The sequence below is a fragment of the Saccopteryx leptura genome, chromosome 8, assembly GCF_036850995.1.
Source record: "Saccopteryx leptura isolate mSacLep1 chromosome 8, mSacLep1_pri_phased_curated, whole genome shotgun sequence".
NCBI lineage: Eukaryota > Metazoa > Chordata > Mammalia > Chiroptera > Emballonuridae > Saccopteryx > Saccopteryx leptura.
The window spans coordinates 63,510,005-63,535,871 of record NC_089510.1 but is presented as its reverse complement, the minus strand read 5'-3'; the positions used below and the strand labels follow the sequence as shown (position 1 = coordinate 63,535,871).

Sequence of the window (25,867 nt, the reverse complement as noted above, 5' to 3'; positions counted from 1 at the left end):
AAGAAACACGTCGCTAATATATCAATTCTGCTCCAAATGACCAATACATTTGATATAATAGCGTCCAAAATTCTACCGGGCTATTTGGTGAGAATTGATTAACTGCTTGTAAATTTTATATGGAAATTCAAAAGACCTAGAATGGCCAATATAATTTGGAAAAAGAGGAACAAAGTTGGAAGATTTAGATTATCTGATTTTAAAACTTGCTATGATAAAGTCAGAGTAATCTAGACATCATGATATTAATGTATAGACCTACAGACCAATAGAATAGAAGGCCGTGTTCAGAGAAACACAGATGGTCAATTACTTTTCAAAAAAGATGCCAAGGCAGTTCAACAGGGGAAATGATAAAGATAATCTTTTCGACCAGTAGTTTTGGAACAATTGAATGTTCATTAAAAATAAAAAGAGAGAGAAGGAAGAGGGTGGGAAGAAAAAGACAAAAAAAGAGATTGAAAATAGATATAGGACTAAATGTAAGAGCTAAGATTATAAATCGACAAGAAAACAAAGAAAATCCTTCTAACATTGGGTTAGACCAAGATTTCTTAGGACACAAAAAAGCATGAGTGTTAAAGGCAAAATACTGATAATTTTTCAAAATTAACAGGTTTAAAGAAAGCACAGAATATGAGAGATAAGAGGTAAGCTACAAACTGAGAGAAAATATATGTTAAAATTTTTAAGGTGGCTTGGTTGGTTAGAGCATTGTCCCACAGTGGAAAAACATGGACGAATCTCAAAACCTTTTTGCTAAGTGGAGGAAGCCAGGCACATAAGGTAATATACTGCATTATCCACTTTTATGAAATTCTAAAAAGACAAATATACAGTGTGAGAAAGTAGGTACCTGATTACCTGGGAAAGGGTTGGACAGTGGATTAACTGCAAAGGGGCGTGAGATAATTTTGATGAGGAGAGAGGCGAGGGCGGGGTGGAAATACTAATCTGTATCTTGACTATGGTAGTTACACAAGTGTGTGCAATTGACTGAAGTCATCAACATGTACACTTAAAAACTGATGTACTTTATAGTAAATTATAATTTAACGCCAATGAAAACAAAGCACACACACCCAAAAGAAGAAATTAGGCATTAGAATGAAAGAATCTCAAATCAATGTTGGGAAGATTTAAAGGTGAATGTTAAAATCCAAAGGAGAAAGAGAGAGATGAGAAGAAACCAGACGTGTTCTAGTTTGCAGTCACTGCTGCATTGAATAAGCAGGATATTTAAAAATCCTGGCATAGATCAGATTCCCATGTTTTGTGATCTTGCAGGAACTTAGAAAATGGGTAATGATGATAGTGGCTGTTTGGTAGGGAATAAGGAAGTAAGCAAGTCTAAGGAATTATGAATATCCTATGGGCATGGGAGACTGAATTTAGTGCTGGAAAAATATTAAACATTATCACAGAACCAATTAACAAACAGTGAAACTAATGTAGTAGCAGAAGCTTGGCTTTGTAAAGAACTCTTCATACCAGACCACGTGAGCCTCTCTAGGAACTGAATGGCAGGTCTGTGGTTTGACCAGCAGCAATAATCCGAATGTTTCTTGGCCCTGGTCAGCTGTTGAGACGTAGCCAATATAAAACCCTCATCACTATGATTGGTAAATATAATCTACAGTACTGATCAATTCTAGCTGAAGACTGATAACTAAATTAGCTTGGCATGGTGTGGAGAGCAGAAGGAAAATAAATAAATAAATGTCTCAGGGAATAGCATGTTTGAATCATGGGTGATGGATAGGTGGTGTGTTTGAGGCATCCAGAGGTTTGTAGGAGTAAAACAGGGGGCGGGAAGTGTGTGGTTTGAGGATGTGAAGAGAAGTAATGAAAGAGATGGACTAGAACACAAAGGGCATTAATAAACAATGCAAAAGGGTCGAACCTTACTCATGAATTTCCTAGTGCCATAAGAGAAGTCTTAACAGACAGCTGGTCCTAGGGTTCAAGGTGACTCGCGGAGTTTTTTTCCACTGGTTGCCTCTCCTTGCAACTAAATGAGCAAACATTATTATACTGAGAAATAAAAAGAGGAATTGTTGATGTTAAGGTGGACACTTCTGAGTATTATCTTAATGTTGAAGAAGATTGTATACGTTTAAGTTGACTTTTTAAAACATAGTTATGTTGTTGGGAATTGGAAAAATGTGAGAATCAAATATAATTTGTATCCCTAAGCCTAGAGACTAGAGAGATGAGGGACTGTAATCAGATAAAGACAGACTCTCGTATACTGGTTGCTGTCTAGCTCTTCTCTGTGACCTCAGGCGAGTCCTCTCTATGCCTTAAATTTCTTATCTATAAAATGGGGATAACAGTACTGATCCATTATCTGTTAACAGCAATTTTGAAATTCAGAGAGCTCTGAAAACCAATGTTGGTTTTTGTTTTAATTTCATTAGTTTGCCGCAAATTAGTTTGGTGGTGGAATCCAGCATGAATTGGAAGCTTTATAGCCATTTCCCAGATGGCTTACATATTCATGAATTTTGGAGAAATGTTAAGGTTTAGTTATGGGGTGCTACTTTAAATCCTGCTGGAGCTGTTTATGGTATATGAACTTTATTCACTTTCTCAAGTCTAAATAATTCTGAATTCTGCAACATCTGGACCCAGGATTTTCAGATAAGAGATTGTTGTATGCCTATAATACCTAACTCTTAGGGTTATGTGAGGATTAAATTTCTTACAATAGAACTCAGAAAACAGAGAAGCTGTTATTTCTTATCATTATTTAAGTTTAAAAATTATATTTCCTTCTCCCATCCCTGAGGGCAAGCAAGGAATAACACCTGATAATGCCTAAATTTATTCTTAGTAATTCTGTGTTTTTGTCTGTCAAGTTTGATTTATAGTATATCAATTATTGAAATGGAATGTTTCTCTTAACTGTCCTCCTATGAACACTTATCTTTTTTTTTTTTAATCTTTACATACTTGGATAGATCCTTTTTTTGCCTTCAGGTGTTAGATGACAGACTTACTTTTCAGTCATCTTTCCTCAGGTGAATCTTATAAAACTTATGGTTAAATTACAAATAAAAATACATCTATTTTCTTGGCATTCTCAATAAAAGTGAGCTCTTAACATGCCTTAAAACAGTGATGGGCAATCTTTTGAACTTGGTGTGTCAAAATTCGCCAAAAAACCGAGCATAACTCGGGTGGTGTGTCACTTCGAGAAAAAAACCATAATTTCATGATATTTATAGTTTAAATAACAAAAATGTATAATTGTAATATATAGCTGTATTTAATAAACTAAAAACTAATTATTTAACTTACCTGCTTAGTGACTTCTTTGTTCATCTGTTAGTCAATTTCTTTTGTTGGTCTTGATATTATTTAACTTGTGTGGGGTGCCGTGAACTAAGATAAGTGAGGGGGAAGGGGAATTCTTTAACCTGTCTATTAGTGACTTTTTTGTTGCTGAATTTCATTGGCTAAATCTTCAATTGAAGGTTGGTATTTTGTACACTTCAAGCCCAAGCAAGCGCTACTAACTTCATCTGTCAAGCTGTTTCTTTTGTTGGTTTTGATATTATTTAACGCTGAGAATAAGGTCTCACAAACATACGTAGAGGGAAAAATTGTAAAGCCATTGCTATATTTTTCAGGGCACTAAAAGTGTCTGGTAATAGGTTCCAGGCACTCCAAATTTCCTGTTCGTAATGGCACTCCTCTTGATTCTCCCAGTGGCACCTTTCCAGATTCTCAAGCTTTGACCTCAAGTTGACAAACACCTGAGCCCAGATGCTGTCTTGAAATTCTGCAAGTTGCATCTTATGTAAATTAAGATGGCTGCCACTATTTCTAATGGTGGAAACAGCACCCATAGCACAGGCCCTCGCCTCCCCACCTCCCCCTCACTTATCTCAGTAATGATGGTCAATTAGAAATCCACGACACCCCAGAACAGTAGATTGGATGATGGTTGCTGTGTTTTTGTGGTTGCTGGTAATGGTGATCACAGGACCCCCAGAGATGTGTCCCCTGCAGCATTCCGCAGCTCCCTGCTCCACCGGCAGGAAGTGAGGTCAAAGATCCCCTACCAGGTGTCCCCAAACTATGGCCCCCTGAGGCCATTTATCCCCCCCCCACTTCCGGAAGGGGCACCTCTTTCACTGGTGGTCAGTAAGAGGAGCACTGTATGTGGCGGCCCTCCAACGGTCTGAGGGACAGTGAACTGGCCCCTATGTAAAAAGTTTGGGGACCCCTGCAACGGCCTAACTGGAAGTCCCAGAACTAGATGCTCTGTGCTGGAATTCTGTTGTTTTGGCCTACAGACCTCCGGCACAGAGTGTCTACACTACAGCAAATGTTTTATCCTTGGCTACTGCACCTGGCCATGCAGGAGCTGAGGATGAAACGTCCTTCTCAGCATGCGGCCGCGTGTCATCAAAAATGGCTACGTGTGTCAGTGCTGACACGTGTGTCATAGGTTCACCATCACGGCCCTAAAACAATCTATCTGTTTTTAAAGTCATTGTTTAAAAACACCAGAGCAAAAATACCCATTGAGGTTTCAATCTGTGCTTCCCAAACAGAATTTTATTTTTGCGGTTGGTTTTTTTTTGGCATACTTCCTATTTCTTCAAGTCCTTTTGCTGCATTTAATCCTTGACCCGCGGGCATAGAGAACTGATTATGCAATACATTTCTAATATTAGGAAGTTTTTAACTGAACTTTTTATGTACTGAAATACTTTGGATATAAAGAAAGATTATTTAAATACATGTTATATTTCAAAAGGAAGTGATAAAAGTACTTACTTTTAAATGTGCTTTTGGGGAGGATATTTGCCTTCAGGCAGAGTTGGGTTGGAACCTATTAATAATGACTCTTTGCCACTCTGTCTCCTGTTCCCCCATGTCTTTCCCCTGGAAGGATGTTGCTGACAACTTCTGATTGCAACCTGTGTGTATATGTGTGTGTGTGTTTACCCTTGTTTGCGGTCAGTGTTACTAGATGCTCCACTCCTGGCTAGTAATTCTAGTTCCAGCAAAATAATAAGTAGGAATTCACTGACCCAGAGAACAGGAGTGCTAAGGTTTACTATAGTGTAAGGATTAGAATGGGAACTTTCTATAGCGGTTCACAGGTGGAAAAAGAAAACAACACAGCATAGGTCTCCTTTTCCCCCTTTTCCTCTAGTTGGTTCTGAGTGTTGTGCTTTCTCCATCCTATTTTGCCAATATTACAACGAGCCAGCCAACCAATCAGCCACTAAACTTCCTCTCCTTGTCACAAAAAGTGAGAGCAGGAGAGATTTCACTCACTTGTGAATGAAAAAATGGATATTTTTGCTGCCATAATTTGCTGTGTTACATTAGGCCAGTCCTTTTTTCTTTAAAAGAGTATAGAACGAAATGGTCACTTCCAGATTTTGCCTTCTCTTAGGCCATGGCATTAGAAGATAAGTGTGGTAATTTGGGGGTGGGGGAGCTTTTGCTTTGTAGTTTTCTAGCTGGTTAACTTTGAGTAATATCTCTTTTGTGTCTGCCAGATATTTCATCTTAAAAAAATATTTTTTCCCTGTAAATCCTAATTCCTGTGAGTGTCTCTAGAGTATTGTAAACATAGTATTTATTATAATCTATTTACTATCACTTAATTTATGTGAATATTGTTTTTCCATTTAGTTTCTGGTAGTTTATAAAGCAGCTCATGGTAGTAATCACTTAACTACCTCTGAGACCTAGATTCTTCATCCTAAAGACAGAAAATAATGCTATAAATATATTTTTTAAAATGTGAGACTTTTTGTAAATGTCAGATTTTATTTAAAGTAGAAAAATAGTATTTGTTCAATTAATGAACATAACTCACTCTATGAAGATTGTTTACTCTGGTGTATGTAGCAGCTGTGATAATCGTGCAGCTATGAAGGCTGTAAAAGGTGGACATAATTTCCTTGCTCTGATTTTGGATGTAACAATATCTACTGTTGGTTCTTCCCTTTCCTCCATCTCTGACCCCTCTCCAAGCAGTATTCCACTGAACTGAAGAAGCTCTACTGCCAGATCGCCAAGACATGCCCCATCCAGATCAAGGTGATGACCCCCCCACCTCAGGGCGCCGTCATCCGTGCCATGCCCGTGTACAAGAAAGCTGAGCATGTCACCGAGGTGGTGAAACGGTGCCCCAACCACGAGCTGAGCCGTGAATTCAATGAGGGTAAGGGGGAGAGGATTCTGTGACTGTTCAACTAAGCTCCCTGAAAATAGAGGTCCTGTGAAAACTTTTGTTTGGAGCCCACTTACCTGGTTCCAACCTCTGCAATCTGATAACAGCTCAGCCTACTGTTTTTGGCTGATAGTATCTGACTAATGATCAATACATTTCTGGCTTTCACAATAATTGACCTACTTAATTTGACATTAGTAATTACTGGATAACATGGACTTGCCTCTCTACTCCCTATATATTATATATATATAATTTACTCCCTATATATTATATATATATAATTGATTTTACAGAAATGAGAAAGAGAGAGAGAGAGAAAGGGGGATAAGAACAAGAAGCATCAACTATAGTGGTAGTTGCATCTCGTATGTGCCTTGACCGGGCAAGTGTGAGGTTTTAAACTAGTGACCTCAGCATTCCAGGTTCACACATTCCAGGTCCACACTTTATCCACTGTGTCTCCACAGGTCAGGCATATTATTATTATTATTATTATTATTATTATTATTTTAATGAGAGAGTGTAAGGAGAACAGTATGGCATTTGGCCATTTAGTCTGTTCTGTTCAGCTCAGGCTAGGGAATCCACTTTAGTGCATTTCCCAGAGTGATTGTCAAGGTCTGGCCAATTGAAAGCTGGAAAGGTAAGAGGAAGGAACATAAAAGGTGAGCAATATGAAAAAAAAGAAGAGAAAAGTGGGAAAGAAGAAAAAGAAAGAATACAAATGATGGGCAAGAGGAGTAAATAGAAATCTGCAACATACGTTAAGGAGGGGTACAGTACAAAGCCTGGGCACCAGGGGACGGATGCCTTGGGGCCACCTTTAAAGTCTGGATCCATGCCCATGTTCTGAGCCACAGATTTAACAACTGCTTTACAGAAAAAGCTCAGTGTTTCCAAGGGTTCCCTGACACTTGCTATTCTAAGATTTTGTGAAGGGAGTTTAAGTAAAGGACACAGAAAAGTGGAAAGAAAGAATGGGAGAACATACAAAGATTCCTCAAAGGGTGATTGATGAAGGTGCAGGAGGGTTGGGACACTTTAGATAGAAAACATATTTAAAATAAAAAGATTGGTTGGTAGCTAGAATGTGTGACTGTAGATACTGTAAAAGATGGTAGAGAAAAAAATAGTGGAGGAAGAAAAAGAATGGATACAAATTTCAAATGAGAAAATACAGTTTGAGTCTTCCCACCTTAACACAAAGAACTTTTACACATTAATTTCTGGCCAATTTCTACATGGCCTCCTTATCCATCAATACCTTTGCATCTTGCTTTTCACTTAACAATATACCATAAAGATTAGTTCCTATAGCCTAGCTTTATTATATATATTTATAACTGCCCTTGATGCATCAAGGCGGCATCACTGCTGATTTTTTCTCAATGTTTGACATAATAACTGTCTTTAGTTTTGCTATAATAGATGATGGTTCAGAAGGCACCTTGACACACTTAGCTTTTTGCTGTTATTAGCAATCAGTTTTTGTGGAATGCTAATACATGGTCAAAGGTTAAGAACACTTTTATGGTTCCCAATTTTTGGATCAGCTTTTTTCTTTTGGAACCCTGTCCAATGTCATAATTTTGTGAAACTTTGCCTACCCACTTTTAAAAAATTACTTCCCCTTTCATATTCTCCAAACTTGGTCTCTTTAAGTACAATAAAATTAGTAAGTTTTTTATCTTTATGACCCAAGGAAGTTCTAAATTTGGAGATTTAACATGGAGAAAATAATAGACAAAGGGAACATGATGTTCTTGTCATTTGTTGCCTTTTGTTTAGTATTTTTGCTAGTCAAATTTTTTTTTTTGTATTTTTCTGAAGTTGGAAACAGGGAGGCAGTCAGACAGACTCCCGCATGCACCCGACCGGGATCCACCCGGCACGCCCACCAGGGGGTGATGCTCTGCCCATCTGTGGTGTCGCTCTGCCACAATCAGAGCCATTCTAGCACCTGAGGCAGAGGCCACAGAGCCATCCTCAGCACCCGGGACAACTTTGCTCCAATGGAGCCTTGGCTGCGGGAGGGGAAGAGAGAAACAGAGAGGAAGGAGAGGGGGAGGGGTAGAGAAGTAGATGGGCACTTCTCCTGTGTGCCCTGGCCAGGAATCGAACCCGGGACTCCCGCACGCCAGGCTGACGCTCTACCACTGAGCCAACCGGCCAGGGCTGCTAGTCAATTTTTAAATGCTATCTCTCAAACTGATTTTTTAAGTTAATTTGTTTTTTCCCCTTCTATTTTTCATAAACTAGCAAAATCTCCTCTATGGATCCACTCAGAGTCGTATTCATAGAGTTCTCTAAAATCTTGAATTATTAACATTAAGCACCAGAAATATAGAACTGTTCCCTTAAATATATATAAGTGTCCCAATCCTTTCTGTTGCTACAAAGGTTGTAACACCTGCATGTATTAGGTATTTGCCACAGGACCTTTTCCTTTTTCCGAGGATATATATTTCTTCTATTAAATCATGTTTGCCCACTAACATTTTGTCTGTGCTGTTTCATTTAGTTTTCTTTATTTTAAGGATGAATAACTAACCATTTTATCTTTCTCTGTTCTGCAGGACAAATTGCCCCTCCTAGTCACTTGATTCGAGTGGAAGGGAACAGCCATGCCCAATATGTAGAAGACCCCATCACAGGAAGACAGAGTGTGCTGGTACCTTATGAGCCACCCCAGGTATAAAGATAAGAATTGGGCTCAGTTGGGAGAGGGTTCATTTCAGTGATAGAGGGTGTTTCAATCATCTATTTCTGTCTTAGTCCTTGTTATCAGATATGCAACTTTTTTTTGTATCTCCTGTCCTTCTCCACACATTGCTTCTGTATCTCCTTCAAAACTACTAAATTTATACTAAATTAGCTAGGTAACTTGGCTCTGTGCCCATGTTCTCATCTTAAAGGCTGATAATATTGAAATTTCAGTTGTATTAATACATGACTTTTTCTTATCCAGAAAATTTAACTGGCAATCGAAGTGGTAGTGAATGTGTATTAATACTGGAAGCAAGGCTTCTCACACTTCAGATAAAGACCCTGAGTGGGATCTCTTAGCTGAAGTTGGAATGAACAGGTGCCAGATTAGAAAAACAGAACACTGGCATGGGGAGACCAGAGTTTTGTTGCTGGCTTGCTGAGTGAACCTTCAACTGTGACCGCTTCTCTCAGGACTTCAGTTGCCTCATCCATAAATGAGCACATTGGACGAGATAACCTAATTCTGAGGTCCTTTTAAGCTCCAGAGTGTTATTTATGAAAGCGTATCTTCAAATCTATGTTATACTGTTCTAACATAGGGAAAATAGCCCTGGAGCATTGCTGCTATTTTTGGTAATGTTTTCAGCTCTCCCTTTATAGAGATATATTCATATATGGAATGACCCATGTTTGAATTGGGTAATTAATCAGTTTGCAAATGAATTGGGCCAAAAGTGATCCTTTTTAAAGGTCTATCTCCCCTAATGTAGTGTTGCAAACATTACTTTTAGCTTCGCAGACAAGAACTACAAGGGGTTTTAGAGCTTGTCTTCCTAGAAAAAACGCTATCACCTCATCACAAGTGGACTTGTTTAAATAGAGGGAAGAACTGAGAAGGAGGAACATTAGATCAAATTATTGTTAACAAATACTCTTTTTCTCTCATGTTCAGGTTGGCACTGAATTCACGACAGTCTTGTACAATTTCATGTGTAACAGCAGTTGTGTTGGAGGGATGAACCGTCGTCCAATTTTAATCATTGTTACTCTGGAAACCAGAGAGTAAGTGACATATGCAGTGTTGTCATTCTGCAAAAACCATGGGCTGAGGGCAAAGTGAAATTGTGTTTGCTTTATCATTACTTCTGCATGTACAGTGGAGAGCAACCCTTGATTTTATCCTTTGTGTTTTAAATCCTTGCTGCAAATACTTACATAAAAGATCTAAGAAAGTGGAGACAAAACAGGGTGGGCAAACACAGGGGGAAAAAAGAGGGAAGGCATGCAAGTCCCTTCATACCTGAATTCTTGACATTTAACTAGAATAGTTTCTGATTAGACAGTGTTTGTTTTCATGCGGCCCCCAAGGCATTTAACAGTTCCTTTGAGTAAGTCTGGGCTGCCTATGGGGGTTTTATCCAGAGACATCCACAGGCTTAATTCAAGTTTCCTTCAAAATATGTAGCTAAAGACAGCTGTTTAGCTAATGGCTTGGAGGTTGTATGCAGAACAAATGGAATGTTATTTACTAATATTGCTCGAGGCATGTAAGCACTTTTGTGTTCTGCCAAGTGATTTGGGTTACATCTCATGACTGAGCTGGTGGTGGCAGTGGACAGGGGATGAGCAGCAGTGGAAATGAGGACTTTTAAAATTCTATTCATTTGACCCTTTCCTCCCCTCTTCTCTAATTCCTAGTGGGCAAGTCCTGGGCCGGCGCTGCTTTGAGGCCCGGATCTGTGCCTGTCCAGGGAGGGACAGGAAGGCCGATGAAGACAGCATCCGAAAGCAGCAGGTCTCGGACAGCACAAAGAATGGTGATGGTACGAAGCGCCGTAAGTAGCTGTAGTGGCCAATGGCATCGGGTGGAGTCTTACCCAGATGTAGGGGCTAGGGGGTGATATTTGAGAAGTTGTACACTAGGACCAAAGGTCTCTATGGGCAAGTGTGACTTGAGGTTCCAGAGCCAGTAAGGATGGCTCTCCTGTTGCTGGAGGTGTTCAAATGGACTTGAGGTGTGCATTACAGATGGACAAAAACAAATAGTCATTCTGAGGATTTCTTAGTCCTCAAACTGTGACTCTCAGACTAGTATCATCAACATCATCTGGAAACTGGGGAGAAATACAAATTTTTAGGTTCCAGACTTGCTGAATCAGACACCCTGGGTTTGAGGCTCAGCCATCTGTGTTGAATAAGCCCTCCAGGTAACTCTCATGCTAGCCAAAGTTTGAGAATCAATATCTTAGCCCATTGGCATCAGTGTATCTTTCTGTTACTGAGCACGAGGGCTGAAGATGCATTGGCCAACCTCATGGTCTATGGGGATCGAGAGATTTAAGACCACACTTGGTAAATCCCCATTGGAGAATATACAGATCTGGGTTTCACTGAGTCTTGACATTGAGTCTTTGATCACTATATCACTAGTGAGGCTAATGATTTGGGTCAGTTGTTTTCAAGCTTATGTTGTTAAGCAGAAAAAAGCTTTCTCAAAAATGAAATATTTCAGGAAACTAACAGTGAAAAACCGACAAAAGCAGAGGGGCAGGCTCTGAGGGTGGTCTGTGGCCCCATGCTCCACTTGTAGCCACCTCTGAGGCGTGCCCCTCAGTGGCCTAGCCCACCAGCTAACAGGGGGTGCAAACCACTGGTCCACATGTTCTTCTTACTGTGAGATTTGATCCTAGAAGGTGTATAATATAAGTCTGATATCACTACAAGAAATATTGTATAGTACACCACACTGCAATTTGTTTCATGAAAAACTGTTGTAATTTCATTGCCAATTAGTGTCCAGAAGAAATAGAAATTGTCCTGTATTTAATAGGAGAACCTCAGACTGTTATGACAACTGATCACCATCAACTTCTGACTTTGCATTATGATTTGCCCTTTGTGTTGGGCTCTTTCTGATTATTCCTCAACAGGTCCTATATATCATTTATATTACATATGACATGAATTCTGTAAATTAATTTTAAATATAACAATATAATATAAATATAATTATATTTCTACCCTAATTTTGTTCTTGAGTCTTCCTTGTGGCCTAGTTTCTATATTCTTTTCTGAGCACCACAATTGCTTACAAATTAATGAATATCAGTAAGAATAAATTATCTAAACTTTAGTGGAAGGATCTATTATACCCTGGATCCTGGATGTAGTTTCTAATTTTTGAAATCACAGGAATTTATGAGCTTAATTCAATCATTTAACTGAAGAGAAAATGGAGGTCGTGGACAGTGAGCCTGCTGGTCAGAAATTAACATAGGAAGGATAAACACACAGGGCTGGATACATTGGCAAGACAACCTCTACCACACACATTTACCACCTCAGAAGATCAATAACCTGAAAAATAATGCACAAAACCAATTCATCTTCCTTTCTTTAACAGCTGTTCACAAACACAGGCCGGTAAGACACAGGGATTCCTGCAGCAGGACTTCAGCCACAGGCTGTTTCTCAGTGTCCCCAAATTCCTGCCTTCACTGATTTTGCCTCACTTACCCCCCCACCTCATTGTCATAAGATTTGCACTTAATGTAAAAGCAATTGTCACCAATTAAATGGATGCTTAAACTAGGAACTCTAATCTCACAGGAGTTTCTGGTGCTATTGTCTGTTTAGTAAATGTATTATTGCTTCAGAAATGTTCCCAGGATGAAGCTTGCATTTTTCCTCCACCAGCTTTTCGTCAGAACACACATGGCATCCAGATGACATCCATTAAGAAACGAAGATCCCCAGATGATGAGCTGTTATATTTACCAGTGAGTCTCCTTTGGGTATTTGCGACTGCTTTTTTACCTTTTTTGAATAAACTTTTACTCTATGGTCATTTTCTCATTATTTGTGAAATTGAGAAAAGGGAAAAGGGTGATGACACTAAAGAGGTAAATAGTGAAAGTAATTTTTTTGAATGATCAGGAAATAATCGCTTCTCTCCATAGCTTTGGAATAAATTGTGCGGGCTCCTCTGCTTACTACTCACCCAGTCAACACTACTCTCCTAATAGAATTTTTCTTTGCCAAATATTTAAAATTAGTTTGTACCTCAGTGTTTAAGAATGATAAGATCATCCTGGACAACACGTCTAAACCAATTTAGGACTAAAATTTTGTCAAAAATGAGTTCACAAATTCAATCATACATTTGTAGAGAATTGACTGTTTTCTTTCCTACAAGGAACATCAGTGCTCTCAAGATTGCTATAAAGAGACCTGTTTTAGTCTATGGTTGCAGTTTGTCAAGATCTTATTTCTATAGGTCTTTGCCAGCTAGAGTGGCAGCAAAGTTTTGATAACTAGTATAACCCTTGATGCCATCTAAACTGACACGAGACCCAGGCAAGCAAGCAAGATCTGACTGGGAGCTGCCACCCTGGGGCTGAAGCTACAGCAATTCACCAGGTTTGGGTGTGCCTTCCCTGACCATAGAAACAGACTGCTTGCTGGTAGAACAATCGAACAGGGAGGTAGCGAAGATACTCATTGTCATGTTTCTCAGGCTCCGTATAGACTCTGACCTGTGAATTTTAAGTTAAACCTCAACCATATATAACAAAATCCACAGATTCTCACATCCCTTATGTAAAACGGCACAGAGCAATGCACGGAGTCCACCTTCCACATCTGTGGATTCCCAACCACAGATCCAAAATGCTGTTTTCCATCCAACATTGGTTGAATCCATTGAAGTGAATCTCAGGGATATGGAGGGCTGACTGTTAAATTATTTTTATAAACAAGAAGAAGAAGAAGAAGAAAGAAAGAAATCTGAGTGTAACTAGTTTCACCCAATTTCAACCCATTTTGTTACAGTATCAACTGTAATCCGAAAATAAAACAAAACAAAAAAATATGGTATGTTGTGTTTTAGCTGTTGACAGAGGAATCACCTGAAAATCTCATTTTCAATGAAAGTTCTGTTTGTACTGGTGAAGGAGGTACCCTGTAGTCAGTTACATCATATGTTTAGTGAAGAATTAGTCAAACGTACTGATTTCACTTATATGTGAAATTTAAAAAGCAAAATAAGTGACTAAACAAACAGACTGACTCAAAAAAGTAAAATACAGAGAACAAATAAATGGTCATCGAATTGGGGTGTGGCAAGATGGGTGATTAGGACGATGAGTGAAAAAAGTGAAAAAGATTAAGAAGCACAAAATGCCAGTTCCAAGGACAGTCACAGGAATGTATACTATAATAATTATGTGCAGTGTCAGATGGGTATAAGACTTCTTAGGATGATCACTATGTAAGATATATGAATGTCTAATCACTACATTGTACACCTGAAACTAATATAATATTGTATATCAACTGTAATTGAAACATAAATTAAAACAAAATTAAACCAAAGTGTGTGAAGAAAAAAAAAAAAACTCTTAATATGAGTTTGATTGGTGTTTGTTGTGTGGCAAATATGTTAGACTCAGGCATTTAGGGTAAAATTTTTACCTTCAGAGAGCCTGACTTCTAGTGAGGAGACAAATAGGTATAATGTCATGTAATAATCTTCTCAGAGCAGGTGATCCCAGAGCTGGCTGAGTAGGAGTTAACCAACAAAAGACTGAGACAATCTTTCTGAATTCTGACAGATCCTGGCTATCATATTCAGGGAGGGGACCGGGGAGAGGCAAGTGAAGTGCCTAGAGTACAAAATTGAATTAGGCACTTACTCACTCACTCGCCCTCAGGACCCTGCAAGTACCTGACGAGCCCCACTGGCCTCACTCCAGTCCTGCCCCTGCTCGTACTTTTAAAGCTTTTAAGAGACTCTCTTGGAGAAACATATTTTACCCCAGCTAAAAACTTGTGACCTTCCAAAGGCAGTTACAGGTAATCTTCATTGTTTGTGATAATGATGCTTTATAAAGTCACTGCAAAACTATGCAAGCAAATACTGAACCATTTCTCCTACGGGAAATAAAGGATTAAGTTTCTGTGAGCCTCTGGTCATAGCACTTTCAGCAACTGATCAGTACATAGTCTATTTCATGTGTTTCTGCTAATTTAATTTTTTTTTTATTTTAGAGTAAATAAGAGAAACATTGATTTGTTGTTTTATGCATTCATTGGTTGATTTTCATATGTGCCCTGACCAGGGACTGAACCCGCAACCTTGGTATTGGCCTGATACGCTAACCAGCTGAGCTAACTGGGTAGGGCAAGGCACTTAATTTGATATATACTGTTGACTCATTAACATTGACCTCACAGTTAACAGCACTATAATCATGCTCAAATGAAGCTTATCTAACCTGCAGTTTCTCCATAAAGCACATCACAGCCTTCTTATACTCAAGACACTAGACAGCACTTTAGCACTATGCTCAGGGACCAGTTTAAACAGCAAATTCACCAACAAAAAGTTGTGGGAAATGTGGCATTCAACAGAACCTGGAAAAGACCTTGTTCAAAGCATGAGCACTAAAACAAGAAGGCAGAGCATTGTCTTGTTCAACCTCAGCTGGGACATGCATAGGCAACTCAAACTTTTTCTCACTCTGCTCATGTCTGCAAATAACCACCCAGTGTTACAGTGTGTTGATTTCTATGTCACAAACACATGTTAGCAAGTAAGCAAATTCATTAACACAGAATCCATGAAGAATGATATTGACTGTCCCGGTTCTGGATTTCATTTTTTAATTTTCTTTTTCTGCCCGGTTACCTAGGTGAGGGGCCGTGAGACATACGAAATGCTGTTGAAGATCAAAGAGTCCTTGGAACTCATGCAGTACCTTCCTCAGCACACAATTGAAACATACAGGCAGCAGCAGCAGCAGCAGCACCAGCATTTACTTCAAAAACAGTGAGTGTGTCCATGTGTCATTTTAGGAGGCATTAGTAGGAGTGACTGTCATATCAGGGTGATTGGTGGGTGATGCAGAAGATGGGGTGGTGAGACAGCAGGACATAAGTTCAGATGAGCTAGTGTGGAACACCTTTCTCTTTTCTCAGTCTCGACACTTTTCTAGGTTTCTTATCATAACTTTCCCTTTGAGAAGTTCCACCTGTGTTCTGAAATTGAATCCAAATTATTTTCACTGAATTACAAAGAGACTCACACTAAGAGTTAGTTATTTTCTCTCTACCCTAGTTCATACACATCTATCCATATCAGAATTTTGAGTACTCATTCTATTCAAATAATAAATTATATATTTAAAAGCATGTAATCTTTCCTCATCCCAATGGGTTATATTGTACCTCTCCTGGGATGCACACAAGCCACATTTGAGAACCATTGTAGAGTAGGGAGAGCACATAGTTTTACCATAAATGACTCCCTTGAATGCTGTTTGGGAAGGATTTTGAGACTAGTGCATGCTCCTTGCGAAAATGTCTGCATGTAGAAGAGCAAAGTAGCATCTTACTTACTGTCATGTTTTAGCATCCCTGTTTAGGTGGTTTGCAAATAATATATTTTTGAATAAATTGGGCCAGATTTTAGAACCACATATACATACAGCCTTTTATATATTAATTTTTACCTTGACTCTTGAATCTTTGATGATGTTAATTGTTTTATGTCTAAGTAAAATACAATAGTTCTTATAAAAGGAAAGAAAGTTGATGGATCAGGACTCGGCTTATATATATTTAGCCCACTGTGGTTAAGAATAATCACTTGTTAGCTTAATTAAGATACTGTGTCTGTACTGGAAGTATTGCCAAAGTCTCTGTAGCTATATGTAAAATGTATATGTTTTAGGCCCACTTGAGTAATTCAAACATTTGACTTTACTCTTCAGGCAAAAAGAAATGATGCCAAATCAATCTTGCCTAAGACAAAAATTGCCTTTTACAGTAAAGATGTAAATGAACAATACATAATGTCTTTTCTCTGATATGTTATTAACTACTATAAAGACATAGTTATGGAAAGAATAATAAAGAGGACTCATTATTTTTTTAATCAACATAAATGCAGTTGAGGATATTGGACTGCATCTCCCATAGTCAAAAGGCATCCTCTAAACCTTTTTGACTACGAGGAGTAAAGTGGACAAAAGAAGTAAAGTCCTTTCTTTAAAGGACTTTAGACTCCTGAGTATTTAAGAACCTTTTGCCTGGATGGGATCTCACAATTTACTTTTAGCATGAAAGTTTTGCAAATTATAATTTTATGATTTTCAGTGAGGCTGAGTGGAAAGGTTAATCACAAGGTTCCTTGGGAACATGGTGTATTCCAAAGGAAAATTAGAACTCAAAGTTGCAGACAAAATTCCATTGCCAATCCTATCGATTCTTTAGGACATCAGATAGAAATATGTTAGCACACTCAAGTGTAAAACTGATTTAGTTCTTATAAAATCATACAACAGGGATGAAAGAAACAGACTTGTGACATTACTTACAAACCCAGAGGGGATAAGAGCCTTCCCAAGATACACATGGCATGGTATTAACAAACTCTCCCAAATTGTCTCCAGTTCATTCTGGAAATATTTGGCTCAGCCAAAATGACCTCAGAAGAATGACACATAATATATCATGCTGACCTAGTTGCTCTGTGATCCTCTTTTTTATCTTTTTTCTAGGTAAATATTGTGCTTTAAAATATCCGACCATCTAGCTTAGAGCTGGCACTTCTTTTTTCTTCTGAATGCGCCGGTAGTAAATATGGTAGGCTTGCTGGTCCATGTGGTCTCTTGAAGCTACCCAGTCCTGCGCTTGAAGCACAGATGCTACAATAGCCACTGTGGAGAGAAATGAGAGTGGCTGTTACAGCAAAGCTTTCCTTTATGGCCACTGAAACTTCAAATGCATATACTTTCACAATGTGAAATAGTCTTCTTGTGAATATGCCTGCCTTTTAAAAATGTAAAATAAAAAAAAACATTCTTTACCTGAGGGGCAAATTTGTACAAAATACACTCACTGTGTTTTGCAGGCCTTGTTCTAGATAAATGAATGGATCTTCATTGCTTCTTGAGGATCAGAGCTTTTAATCAGAATAATTAAAAACTATTATATATGTGCTATATTAGAGAGGTATTAAAAGGTTTTTAGGAAATATTAAAGTGACTTTTAAGGTATAGTATCGAACAAAACAGCAGCTTTTACTAAAGAGTCTTTTTGTTCCAGAAGGTTAGGCATGCCCATCCAGACTTGAAATATGGTTAATGATGCAGCCCCATTATCAGCTAAAGCTGGAATAGTTGAGTTAATTTATATAACAAATGCTTAGTGAAGATCTGTTGCATGACAGCATTAAAGATAAACATGAGAAAGGTGGAGTTCCTGCTTTCCCATAGGTTTCCGATGTAATAAGAAATTCATAACCAGACACCTTTTGAATTTTAAGAAAGCTCTGGAAATTTATTCTCAGCATTGTGTAAATTAGAACAATTTTAAACAGCTTCTCTAGGTCATCCAATGAGGGGAATAGGTTGGTGTTTAGAGACTATAAGCTGGGAGGATCTACCTCAGTCAGTCAAGGACATGTGCTATTTGAGTTTGTTTACATGACATACATAAGAATACATTGCCTGTTGACTCCAGAGGATCAGTTATTCAATACTTATTGTCTGACTGGCTGGCACTGGTTTAAGGGGAAATTATTTACCAATTCTTATTTCATAAAACAATCTATTTCATCAAAGAAGAAAATGCATTTTAAAATTGTGTTGTTTTAAAAGCCCAAAAGGTTGTAGAGACATCACTTTTTTTGCATGTGTGGCCACAGATACGTAGTGAAGAATGATAGCCTCGTAACTACCTGGGGTGTCCATTTCAAGTATCATTGCATGTTTTTGAGTGGTTATCTCAGTCTTAAAAGAGCTAACTTCAGAAGTGATAACTTGTGCATGGAAATCTAACAGACTGCCAAATGAAATCTTTGCAAAATATAGACATTTGGTCTAATTTTGTCTTTGTTACATTATATATACATGGCTCTCAATGACTGATGTGCATCTATATAAATTCTCCAGTTGCTGTATTCTTCAGCTGAGCTTTTTTCAGCTCTTTTATTTTCATGCACATCTCCCAGAAAGAGCATGAATAACTAGACAAAGCAAAACGGAAATCTAGTTCCCAGCCAATCATTTGAAGAGCATAAGTCAGCTTGAAAATCCTTACAATAGCCTGTGATTTTCTTTTCAAAAACATAGTACCAAGCTTATGCTGGTAAGGAATCAATTTTGTGCTTTTCCTTGTAGTAGGAAGAAAATTAGTGGAAAGGGAATACACTTTCTACAGGGTGGCAATAACATATTTGCAGTTTAATTACTTCTATTAGATACTCACTGTGTGTTTTCTCTCTGCTTGATTTTCATTTGCGCATGGTTTTCCTTTTTCAAAAATCCTTTCCCTGTTACCTTCATGATCATAGGCTTTATGAAGGAGTGTTTGTGAATCAAATTGTTACAAGAGGTGTAAGTAGGTCTTTTTAATCACTTATAAATAAATATAATTTTAGTTGATTTACTCACATTGGAATAGACATGGGAGTTATGTTTTTATAGAGGCCAGAATCTAGTAGGAGGAAAACTGGACCCGTTTTTGAACTAGATGCCTTACCTTCATATATTTTAAGATAGCTTTACAGAGACCGCTAGAGACCATTTTAGCAATTGTCTGTTTTGTGGGCTTTAGACCAATACGTTTTTTTCTTTTTTTTTCTGTAGTTTTTTCTCTTTGGCTTCCATCCTGATCTGAGGCCAACATCACTGTTAAAATTTTGCTTTGCCTATCCCTTGATTTCCCATGGAAAATTATTTTTGAGTTTCGACAGAATTGAACTCATTTTAATTTTAATATAAATATGTGATCTACTGAGGAGCCCTTAGTGTTTTCTTTTCCTTTATGATCACTTGATGGTTGTGGTTCACTAGTAACACAGGTCAGAGAATGTCAGAGTAGAGCACGGTACTAAAAACAATAGTTCTAACACCTTCATATCACAGATCGGGAAACTGAGGCCTAATGAGTTACACCTGTGATTTTATGGCCAGTTCATAATAAAGTTAAGATGAGAATCAGATATAAAAGATATAACTCTTTGCAATGTTCTGGTCTGCTTTATTAGTTAAAAAAATGGTAATGATAAGACAAAAGCAAACATCTATTTGCATTTTTCTGTCTCTGTATCAGTCCGTTGGTACTTATCATTGTGGTTTCACTGTAAAATTCTATATCTTTGAGCTCATTTTACTATGTTTTTCTTAAATAATGGCAATAATTTTTCCTCATATTCATGTATCTGAAAATGGAGCAAGAAATATTTTTAGGACCATCAATGTAGGAAAGAGTACAGCGTCTATACTCTCGATTCCAGGAAATCTCAATGCTAGATATTTTTAACATCACATTTCTAAATTTGACTTAGAAATCTTCCACATTTCCAGGATATTTGTTTGAAATTGCCATTTTCATACATTAAAAACAGAGGAATACTGGCGATTCCTTGCAGTTCAACCAGATGGGTCCTAGTAGTGCACAAGCTTTTTACAGTTTGCAGTGTTATTTTTGAAGTTTACCGCTATGTTAGGAAGTTATCAAGGCAGAGATTAGCTCTGAATTGGTAATGAGGAAAAAAAATCTCCAATCGACTAAATCCAGATAGATTAGATCACTTTCCTAAACTCATACATCTCATTGCAAAAATGATCTCAGTTCTAGGTCTCATAGTTTGAACCCCCATGATTCTTATCATAACTAAAACATGATTTCTGCATGTTGTCTCACTCACGCCTTGCTCCACAAGAAGCCCCAGGTTTAATATACAAACAAGTAGTCAAAGTTATAGTTCTTTAGTTTAAGTAAATTACTTCTTGACTAATTTGTATTCTGGCATATTTTTTCAGATGATCCCAGTTCTGGCTGGTCAGATGATTTACTGAATCCTAGCCCTAACCAAGTAAAAATGGCTTTGTTCCTTTGCAATAGTAACCAAATGTAATTTAAAAGCCAGTTGGGAAACAATTTCCAAACAGTTGAGGGGGTTGCACAACCTTTAGTAAAATAAAGAGATTTGTTCCTGGCATCTTTGTGGCATAATTGATTTCTTAATTATGCAAAAGTTGCTTTCATGTGTTTGATATGTGCATTAATAGGCCAAGTTTGTGACTGAAGGATTAAGATATTTATCCATCTCAATCTGGGCACATTCAAATGCTCATTAATAATCCTTTACAAATGCATGATGACGCAGCCCCTAGACTGATAAGATCATATTTCTTCATATTTCATAGTTAGGCTAGAGAGAAACAGTAATGAGGTACCTTAATTGGGCAGATGACATTTTTCAAAAAGATTAATTCTTGACTCTGTATTTCCCCTTTCAATTAATCGAGTCCAATATACCAAGCACTATGCTAAGCAAAGCACCTTGACTTACTTACCTTGTCTCAGTATTCCTCACCTGAATCACTTCGGAGCTTGTTAAAACCCCAGTCTAATCTTAGAAGGGATCCAGGAAAATGTATTTTTTTAAAAAAATTTATAAGTGATTCAGATCCTTCTGGTTAATTACCACCACCTTATTTCATTTCTTTCTCATAAAAATCTTGAGATGTTATCTCTAATTTTTAAAAGAAAATAAAGAGGAAGGAGCAAAAGTAGCTTTCTGGGTATTCTATTCTATCTACCCTATGATCATGAATGTAGGAGGATGTGTTTCTGTGTTCAGTTGATTTGAATATATGAAGTCCTAAGCTTTCACCTTTTGTTTTCTCTGGTTCCTCTCTGCAGTCTCCTTTCAGCCTGCTTCAGGAATGAGCTTGTGGAGCCCCGGAGAGAAACTCCAAAACAATCTGACGTCTTCTTTAGACATTCCAACCCCCCAACCCGATCAGTGTACCCATAGAGCCCCTTCTTTGTATTTTGAATCTGTGCGTTTGTTGTGTTTCCATGTGTGCGTTTGTGTGTTTGTGTTTGTATCCGGCCCTTGTAAGCAGGACTTGAAGACACTTTGGCTCAGAGAGACAACTGCTCAAAGGCACACAGCCACTAGTGAGAAAATCTCTGAAGGGACTCAAACCTTTACAAGAAAGGACATTTCCTGCAGATTCTGTATCTTTAGATCTAGTGTTGATCAGTCAGGAACACCTGTGTTTGTGAGCTTTTGTGTTGTTTCTTGGGAGGGAGGAGCTCAGTTGGGAAGGGGCATTAATATGTTTGTTAGAACCCTTTTTTGTTGCCTTCTGTTGTGTTTCTAAGACTCATAAAGAAGCTTTTGAGCAGGTCTCAAACTTAAGATGTCTTTTTAAGAAAAGGAGAAAAAAAGTTGTTATTGTCTGTGCATAAGTAGGTGACTGAGATTCATTCAGAACTTTTTAATGCTGGTCATGCAGTAATATTGCAAATAGTAAACTAAGGTGTCAAGTGTACTGCTGGGCAGAGAGGCGATAATTGCCTTCAGTTGCCGGTGCCAGTGTGGGAGGATGTTCTTTCATTCTTTTTGAGAGCTTGCATTATTGGTACCCTCGCCCCATATGTAGGTAGAAAGTTCATTAAAGTATGTCAGATCCCACTCTTGCTGTTCTGTATCAGCATCTACTATAGTCCTTCCTTGCTCCTAGAAACTCGAGAGCTTTAACCCTCAAATCTGTTGTTAAGACACCCAGGCAGGTAAACCTATATTGTCTTTTTAATAGGAGGTAAAACCAACCGGTAATAGTGTTCCAGGTAGTTATATAGTATTCCTCAATGCCCACAGTGAAATTCAACATCCTCTCACCAAATCCATGATCAGTGTTTGATTGGCACTCCTTTTCCTCCAATCATACTATATGACACTAGTCGTACTGCTGACACTGCTCACACTCCTTTGCCTAGAAGCCTATCTATGTTTTATTTATGGGATGTCCAGGCAGACATGTTGAAACCAACACTCTTGGCCTAAAAATTAAAGATAGAAAGAGTTGATGGCTTTTTTTTTTTCAAAGAGTTGAGAGAATCTATTCCTTTCCATTTTAAAAACATGTGCTACAAAAACAGTATTAAGACTGGAAGAATCTCCTCTCTCCCTCTTCTCCCTATACCAGGTCACCAGCTCTTGATTCTGTGTCACCACAAAAATGATTTCTTGTTATTGAGGCTGTTGCTTTATGGATGTGTGATTTTAATTTTCAATAAACTTTTGCATCTTGGTTTATCTTGCAGTTTTTTTCTTTTCTGTCTCTCTTTTTAAAAGATTTCTTAAATATTAGAATATTTTCATGTAGTGTTTGAAGTACCTACCATGTGTAAATCTAAAGAAAAAGAATAATAGAAGAATTACTTTAATTCTGTTTACACTCAATATTTCCTGATTTTATTTAAGATATCTTGTGTGAAAATCATCAATCCTAAATTGCAATGCCTACACTAACTTGGAAATACACTTAAGTGCTGTGTGTTTCATCGTAAAGAAACACACACTATAGTATAGTATCATTTGTTTACATCTCTGAACAAGTCTTGAGTTACATCTTTATTTTTAATTTTTTTATTATTATTATTGAGAGAAGGGATGGCAGACAGATTCCCACATGCGTCCCAACCAGGATCCACCCAGCAAGCTCCCAAAGGACAATTCTCTGTCCATCTGAGCCTTTATTCCAACCAAGCTATTTTTAGCGCCTGAGGCAGAGGCCAGGAAATCATCATCAACACCTGGGGCCAATTTGCTTGAACCATCAAGCCATGGCTGCAGGAGGAGAAAAGGCCAGTGGAGAAGCAGATGGTTGCCTCTCCTGTGTGCTCTGACTGGGAATCAAACCTGGGACATCCACACACCAGGCCAACACTCTACCACTGAGCCAACTGGCCAGGGCTGAGTTATATCTTAAGTTGCTAAACTTACCAAACAGAATTTAAAACAAATCCAAAACCATTAAATAATTTTACTTCTGTGACAGAGGCATTAGCAAATATTCATCCAGAAATTTTAGTTGAAACTGTTGTCCAATGCTTTTTTAAGAAAAAATATATTCCCATCTTTGAATAATTATTTTTAAAAGCTTAAAAAACAATTGTTCTAAATAATAATAATTGATTTAGTAGCTTATAAAATATTTAAGAAAAAAACATCTTTATGTTTAAGATAAAAGTATGTTAGTAAAATCAGATGATCTTGTTACACTTACAAAGTGTTTTTAATTAATCTAATAAATTGATTTACAAATCTCACAAAGGGTTAAAGAGTATGTTGAGTTCTTAAACATTTGCTTTTTCTCCAGAAGTTTTTTTTTTCTTTCACCCTATTTTTATGTAAGTTTTTGATGTGTTTACAATGACTTTTATATAAATGCACACATTTGAACTCATGGAAAATATTTTACAGTTATGGTTGATCTGTCTTGAGATTAAATGCTGCCCTTTGTATTTAGAAGCAAGATTCCTCAGATAGAGAAAAAGGTTATAAGCAAGGCAGTACTGGGCAAAATTTAAAGGAGAAACAATTCTTTTCTGATGGTTCATGTCTTCCCTTTTTATGACCTTCCTCATAGCAAGGATGTTTCTTTCTCTGGCTCAATATTCCTTTCCCCTCACAGATTTGTACTACAAGACTGGTTTGGTGAAATAAGTTCATTCTTAGATATCACCAAATTATAATGAAGACTTGCTTTTTTATTAGCAATGGATGATTTAAGGCAAAAAAGGAATCCTTTGGTAAAAGTCTAGGCATCTCCAGTAAGGTGGTAAAGATAACAGTTATGTCTTCCCAAGAACTTTGACTCTCTATAACCTAGAGAGTCATTAGACTTGAAATCAGGAAATATGCTTTCAAATCCTAGATGATCTAAATGTCTCTCATAGTTCTGAGATACTAAAAAGAATTCTTAGAAATGTATGCAGAAACCTGTTGTTAGAATTAAGAACTGGGACTTGACTTGACCAGGATATCTCCACAAATCTAGAAATATTTGAAACCTGCCTCCTTAAATTTTTGTTATATTGAATTGCTAGAAAAATCTAGTATGCCTCTAGAAAAAACAGCCTGAGGGCTACACCTTGTTATTTTTTTGAGAAGAGCTACATTTTTATTTTTTTGTTTTCTGTTTTGTTTTGTTTTGATTTAGTGGGAGGGGGAGGTAAGAAAACTGTAATGGCACAGGTCCTGTTATCCTTAAATACATTTTTATCTTTTTAGATTTATCATCAATCCTTGGAATTGTTTACTCAAGGACTAGGACTGTGACATTATATTTGTAAAGAACAAAAACCCAGAATACTCTGACCTTTCACCGTGTGGCTTTTTTTTTTTTTTTTTACAGAGATAGAGAGAGAGTCAGAGAGAGGAATAGACAGGGACAGACAGACAGGCATGGAGAGATGAGAAGCATCAATCATTAGTTTCTCATTGTGCATTGCAACACCCTAGTTGTTCATTGATTGCTTTCTCACACGTGTCTTGACCACGGGCCTTCAGCAGACCGAGTAACCCCCTGCTCAAGGGAACGAGCTTGGGTCCAAGCTGGTGAGCTTTTGTTCAAACCAGATGAGCCCGTGTTCAAGCTGGCAACCTCAGGGTCTCGAACCTGGGTCCTCGGCATCCCAGTCCGATGCTCTATCCACTGCGCCACCACCTGGTCAGGCTCACTGTGTGGCTTTAATACTCACTTCTACATTAAGGTACAGGCATTCAGAATTTCTGACATTTTTAGACTCTCTTATTTCCATTCATCCACCACCTTAATTTATAGATTTCCACAATCAAGAATTCTTGCCACTTCTTACTAATTCTTAAATTTGTACTTTTATCAGCTTAACCAAACACTAGAGCAGCGGTTCTCAACCTGTGGGTCACGACCCCGGCGGGGGTCCAACAACCAAAACACAAGGGTCGCCTAAAGCCATCGGAAAATACATATTTATTATACAATACATTTTTAAATAAAATATGTATTTCGGATGGCTTTAGGCAACTCCTGTGTTTTGGTCGTTCGACCCCCGCCGGGGTCGCGACCCACAGGTTGAGAACCGCTGCTCTAGAGTTTT

At 37.9% G+C, this 25,867-nt stretch overlaps 1 protein-coding gene across 4 annotated transcripts in view; it reads left to right on the top strand.

Annotated features, from left to right (window-relative positions):
* TP63 (tumor protein p63) overlaps positions 1-25,867 on the top strand; it is a 244,289-nt gene that overhangs the window by 205,562 nt on the left and 12,860 nt on the right. For 2 of the 4 annotated variants that reach the window (XM_066347150.1, XM_066347147.1), the window contains 6 exons: positions 6,010-6,196; positions 8,785-8,900; positions 9,870-9,979; positions 10,616-10,752; positions 12,614-12,696; positions 15,610-15,746. In XM_066347150.1, coding sequence (XP_066203247.1) covers positions 6,010-6,196; positions 8,785-8,900; positions 9,870-9,979; positions 10,616-10,752; positions 12,614-12,696; positions 15,610-15,746 — 770 coding nt within the window. Of the gene's footprint in view, positions 1-6,009; positions 6,197-8,784; positions 8,901-9,869; positions 9,980-10,615; positions 10,753-12,613; positions 12,697-15,609; positions 15,747-21,634; positions 22,926-25,867 lie in introns of those variants that run through there. The other 2 variants (XM_066347149.1, XM_066347148.1) reach the window with 2 other exon arrangements.